The 5,846-nt window shown below is 40.2% G+C and overlaps 1 protein-coding gene across 1 annotated transcript in view; it reads left to right on the forward strand.

The window, feature by feature from the left end:
• The window catches only part of LOC102754363 (cytochrome P450 4V2), a gene marked incomplete at its 3' end in the record, with an annotated part of 26,623 nt that overhangs the window by 12,292 nt on the left and 8,485 nt on the right, over positions 1 to 5,846 (forward strand). The window contains exons 3-5 of the mRNA XM_015566738.1: positions 292 to 583; positions 965 to 1,034; positions 4,160 to 4,309. Of these exons, the coding sequence (XP_015422224.1) occupies positions 292 to 583; positions 965 to 1,034; positions 4,160 to 4,309 (512 nt within the window). The remainder of the gene's footprint in view (positions 1 to 291; positions 584 to 964; positions 1,035 to 4,159; positions 4,310 to 5,846) is intronic.

A 5,846-nucleotide genomic window follows, 5' to 3' on the forward strand; every position in this document is an offset into this window, starting at 1 on the left:
GACCACATCAACTGAGAAAGAGAAAGCAGGACTTCGGTGGGGGCTTTGGAGAATTTGGAGATGTTAGAGACCAAAGTAGACTCATGGAGCTCCTGGATCTTCAGAGGGCTAAGGTTGGATAAAGGGGGGAAATTTCTCATTTTTGGAAACTCAGAACTTAGAAATTTAGTGAAATTCTTAAAATTTTCAATTTTGAAAAATGCTCTTTTACATATTAGTAATATAGAAGGATATCTAAAATATGACAATTCTGTACTGTATATGAATCTCCCCTTGACATTCTGACCAAAGCATTTGGGAATCTGTAGATTAAGAAGAATTTGTTGTCTTGACTATGCGTTACTTGCTTTGGATGTTGCTTTTCTCTTTGTAACCATGTCTTGTATTTCTAGTACTGGAAACAAATGGCGCTCCAGGAGAAAAATGTTAACACCCACTTTCCATTTTACCATTCTGGAAGACTTCTTAGATGTCATGAATGAACAAGCCAACATATTGGTTAATAAGCTTGAAAAGCATGTTGACGGAGAAAAATTTAACTGCTTTTTTTACATCACTCTTTGTGCCTTAGATATAATCTGTGGTACGTCTCATGGATTTGTTTCTAGAGCTATGGTGTAAACATACAATGGCCCAAATAGAAAATAACATTTCACTGGGAAGGCAAATGAAGGGGTTAGAAAGGATTTTGGCTTCTTTGGGGCTGATCCTTCTGCTAAATTAGGCTCCAGAGAAGCAGTACCCACTGCCAGGGCTTTGAGCAGAGCCAACCTGCCAGGAAGGGCAGAGGGAAGAAGGAGCAGGAACAGGGAGTAGGAGAAACTAAAGGTGCAAGAGTGAAAGGGGACAGGAACAATTCTAAAATATATAAGAATTTATCTCTTCTTTGAAGTGTTTGCCACTGGAAAATAAACACAAGGCATGTGCATGAATTGAATGGTTGCTTCTCACCCATATTTTGCAGAGACAGCTATGGGCAAGAATATTGATGCTCAGACTAATGATGATTCTGAGTATGTCCGTGCAGTTTATAGGTAAACAGAGCCCTTCTAATTATGTTTTAAATTGTTATTGATTCAAGCTTTAAAAATATTGCTAATAGTTTTTTGTCTGTGTTGTATCTTTTTCATTGTTTTACAATGAGTTATTGCACTAAAAATCCACCTAATCATTTACGCATGTATTTTAACAGTAGAGGATTTATTGTATAAAATGTGGCACACCCAGGCTATGGTATAATTTTAAATGATTATTTTATGATATATTGAGAAATTACATTATGATGCTTATTGATAAAATAAAGATAAAAACAATATTTTTAGCATGATAACTAGGTATAAAAAATTATTCATTAAAAAAAACTTGTAGATATTCCATAAAGTTAGCTGTGATTATTGTTTTGTGTTATGTGCTTCTCTTTTTGTTTTTTGTGTTGTTATTAATTCTCTCTTCCCATATTTTCTACACTGTGTATTATTTTTTTTATTAAAATAGAAATATTAATTTTGAAAAATGGATTGAGATTATTTAACTATTAAGAGGCAGGGCCACCTTAACTGGTTTGGCTCAATGGATAGAGCGTCGGCCTGTGGACTCAATGGTTCCAGGTTCGATTCCGGTCAAAGGCATGTACCTTGGTTGTAGGCACATCCCCAGTGGGGAGTGTGTAGGAGGCAGCTGCTCTATGTTTCTCTCTCATCGATGTTTCTGACTCTCTATCCTTCTCCTTTCCTCTCTGTAAGAAATCAATAAAATATATTTTTAAAAAAGAGGCAGAGCCAGGGTTTGATTTAAGGAATTCTGTCTTTGAGTCCACTGCCAATTTTATTTTAACACATATTCGCATATATAATCTGCCATTTACACAAGATACTGACTAGTTTTATAGTGGTCCACAGAACAGAATAACAGGGAGACAAGCATCAAAACAAATAAGTATCCTATCTAATAATAGACAAACATAGTAATTAACCCGTACCCCCGACATGCTTTCCATTGGCTAATAAGGGCGATATGCAAATTAACTGCCAACAAAGATGGTTAACTGCCAACAAAGATGGCGGTCAATTTGCATGTGTAGGTGCAATGCTGGGAGGCAAAAGGAGAGAGACAGAAGAATCCGCCTGCCGCTGACTATGATCATAAACACAGGTGGCAGGCAAGAACCAGGAGCCTATGCCCGGGCCGCCAGCCGTGATCGTAGAACTGGGGACCTTTGCGCGACCCCCAGCCGTGATCAGAGAACCTGGGGCTATTACCCCACCCCCCAGCCGTGATTGAAAGAACCGGGCAGCCTTTGCACGACCCCCAGCTGTGATTGGAGAACCTGGACCTTTTCCCGACCCCCAGCTGTGATTGGAGAACCGGGGCCTTTGCCCGACCCCCACCGTGATCTGATAACCAGGGCTGCCTTTGCCTGACCCCCAGCCGTGATCGGAGAAGCCTGCGGGGCAAGGAAGAGGCGGCGGCAGTGGCCACCTCTTCCTTGCCCTCCCACCCTGACTGGTGATCAGTGATTGGAGAAGCTGGAGGGGCAGAGAAGAGGCGGCACTAACCCCTAAGTAGATCTCAAGCACCTTTCAAACTGTGTGGGTAAAACCCCCTGAGACCGGGTCCTGGCTGCCACTTAGATTGCGAGCACCTTTCAAACTGCAAACCCCATGAGACCGGGCCCAGCATATTGGGAGTAAAAATGATGCATCCAGGTGGAAATATGATTACGGGGTTGGAAGACAGACAGGAAAAGAAGTCAGAAATAGACACTGAGAGAGTCACTGGCTGGCTGGCTATAAATACTGACTCTCTAGTAGTGATAGAATAAAAAAGTGAGGGATATCTCTGGAAGATTCAAGAGATAGGGGGCAACTGTTCTATGGTTTTGACTTGCCCAGCAGATTTCCACATACACACATGTACATGCCTGTGTTTGCATGCACACACATATACACATAACTGACTGCCCTCCCTGGAAGCACAGAAGAAGAAGCCACCACCTTTGGTCCAGGAGACAGACAAGTAAGCCGCCTGAGGTCCCAGGCTGCAGCCACCTGGAGAAGCTGCCAGCACTATTGGCCAGGGCACCAGTGCCTGTGGCCAGGGAAATAGGCTCCCTCTTCTCCTACTGCTGTCTTTACTTCAATATTCCCCTTCTGAATTTCTCTCCTGTGCTACAAGCCAACTCTACTTTTCATTGGAAGGATACAGAGAGAGCAGTGTTAAAAGCTTACATTTTTAAGCCAGTAAGGTTGATACTTAAACATATAAATGGAAAACTAGAGTCCTTAAGGTAACAAAGGCTACAAAGGACAGGGACAGCGCATGACCTATTATATCCAGCAATCCATATGGGGACTGAAAAATTTCAAATCTGTTTAAATAGATTTTTATCTGCATAATATAACACATTCTGACAAGACCACCAACACCACCAGTGTGGTCAGTGTTGTGCCGATAAATGTTTAATAACTAAGGAACACACACCCCCACCCCCCACCCCCCGCCAAGTGCACAAATTTTTGTGCACTGGGCTACTAGTAAACTTATAAACTATAATAATTGCTTAGAAAGAAAAAATAAAGTTGATTGATATTCAAGAAGAAAACAGAATAGGGCCCACAGATTGAGTGACCAGGAAAGGCTGCTCTACAGAATTGACCTGTAAGCTGCTCTCAAAGGAGGAGATCATGCATAGGTCTCTCTGCTCCATCACTGGAAATGTTGAGGGCGGGACTCGGGACAGGGATGTGACAGAGGGGCACTTTACTAGAGAAGAGGACAGCCAGAAGAGTGATCAAGAAAATGCGTGGTCGTTAAACAGGCAGATTTCATCCCACCCTGTGGTATAAGAGCTACAGCAGCTCAGGGAGGTCTGGAACTCTTCCTGGAGAAATAGAAGGAGAGGTCAGATGGCCATCTAGTAAGATTGTTTTGTAATGGATTCTTTATTCCTCCAAAGGACCCATTTAATTTTTAAGCTTCCTTGGATGTGTTATAACCTATGCCTTCATTGTTGAGCATAAAGCACGGAGCTTTTGGTAGCTGCTAAGATAAATTATCATCGTTGCCACATATTACCCTCATTGAGACCAGGCACCAAATAGGTACACAAGCAATGCACATTTTTGATATATCAGCTGATACATTTGCATCCTGTTTATAGGATGAGTGATTTGCTACATCGAAGAATGAAGACAATTTGGTTCTGGCATGACGTTTTGTACCTTTTGTTTAAAGATGGAAGGGACCACAAAAGGAACCTGAAGATCTTACATAATTTTACCACCAATGTAAGTCCTCATTTTTTTTTATTGTGATCACACATACATAACATAAAATTTATCATAATATCCATTTTAAGTGTGCCATTCAGTGGCATTAGGGGCATTAACAATGTTGTGCAACCCCTACCACTATACTTTCTAGAACATATAAGTGCATGACTTCGTGTTTGTTAACATACCCAGTCATTAATGTTCCCTACTGGGCGAGGTTAGTCTACTGGGGGAGATTGTCTATAAATAAATAATTACAAAATGTGATATGAGCTATTATAGTGTATTAACAAAAAGGGTGCTATGCTAAGATAATAAAGATACAAGGGTCTGTGATATAAGAGTCTTCTGCAAAATGTTTGGATTAGGGAATGGTTTTCAAAGACAAAGGGCATTTATAGCAGTATCTTAAACTAAAAAAAGATAAAAATTAACTAAATATTACTATTTAATTTTTAATGACAAGGAGATAGTAATGTTCTGGATATAGTCTGTCTGTGTTAAAAGTATGTCTATGAAAAGGCAAACTTTAATTGAAAACATGCATTATAATTTAAATGTACTGATAAAAGTGCTGAAGTGATTATATTTGTTCTTTGCTGTAAATTTTAGTTTAAAATATGATGGCATTGCTTCCTGACCATGAAGTACTGCCTCCACCAACAGATCAAGTTGTTAGAGTCCCTAGATGTTATATGACTGAGATGTTGGAGTGAGCTGCCCTCAGTAGAGTATAGCATAATTGCCTGGCAAGAGGTGAACGGTCAACAGATTGTATTTTGTAGGTATATTTACACTTGTCTTCAAATTTCATGCATTAATATCAGCATCAATAATGAATGAATTCCAAATTGGATGGATAATATCAAAAACTGCATACTGAGTGCCAGGCACTAGGGGTTCCACCAAGAATCAAATAGAGGACATGGTGCTTGTCTTTATGGAATTTGGCGTCTGGTCATTCAAAGCAGATGCAGGTTTGGACAATTGCCTGAAAGGAGGAGAAAGTTGAAATGTGTAACCAAATTAAGCTCAGGGGCTTTCATTCTTTTATTCATTCAACACATACCCGATGAACATTTTAAAATTGCCAAGCAGTGCTCTAAAGTTTGGAAATATATCAATGAATAAACACAAAATTGCTGCTACATTGAAGTTGGAGGAGAAAGTCACTAAATAACAAATACAATTTCATGTGGTAAGTGAAATGGGAAAAAAAGGTAAAGTAGGCTTAGGAAGAGAGTGAGTGCTAGGGACTAGGGTAGCAATGACCCTGACAGTGTGACAATGGGCAGTGGAGATCTACAACTAAGGAATAAGCTAGTCATGCTGGTTTCTAAGGCAAGAGCATTCTAGGCAGAAGGAGCGACAAGCATACAGGGTGATTCTTTTCTCCAATACAACACGTAATTAGAGTGATCTATAATTAATCTATTATATAATGATTGTGCTCTCTCCACCGGCCCCTGCTTTTTCTCATGAGCTCTTTCAACTCGCTGCAGCCCTATTTAGGAGACTACTACTCTATTCCCATGTTGGAAAGGCTGTAAAAATAGTCCTTGGTAATTATGTATT

This window comes from Myotis davidii, unplaced genomic scaffold, assembly GCF_000327345.1.
Source record: "Myotis davidii unplaced genomic scaffold, ASM32734v1 scaffold1210, whole genome shotgun sequence".
NCBI classification, from domain to species: domain Eukaryota; kingdom Metazoa; phylum Chordata; class Mammalia; order Chiroptera; family Vespertilionidae; genus Myotis; species Myotis davidii.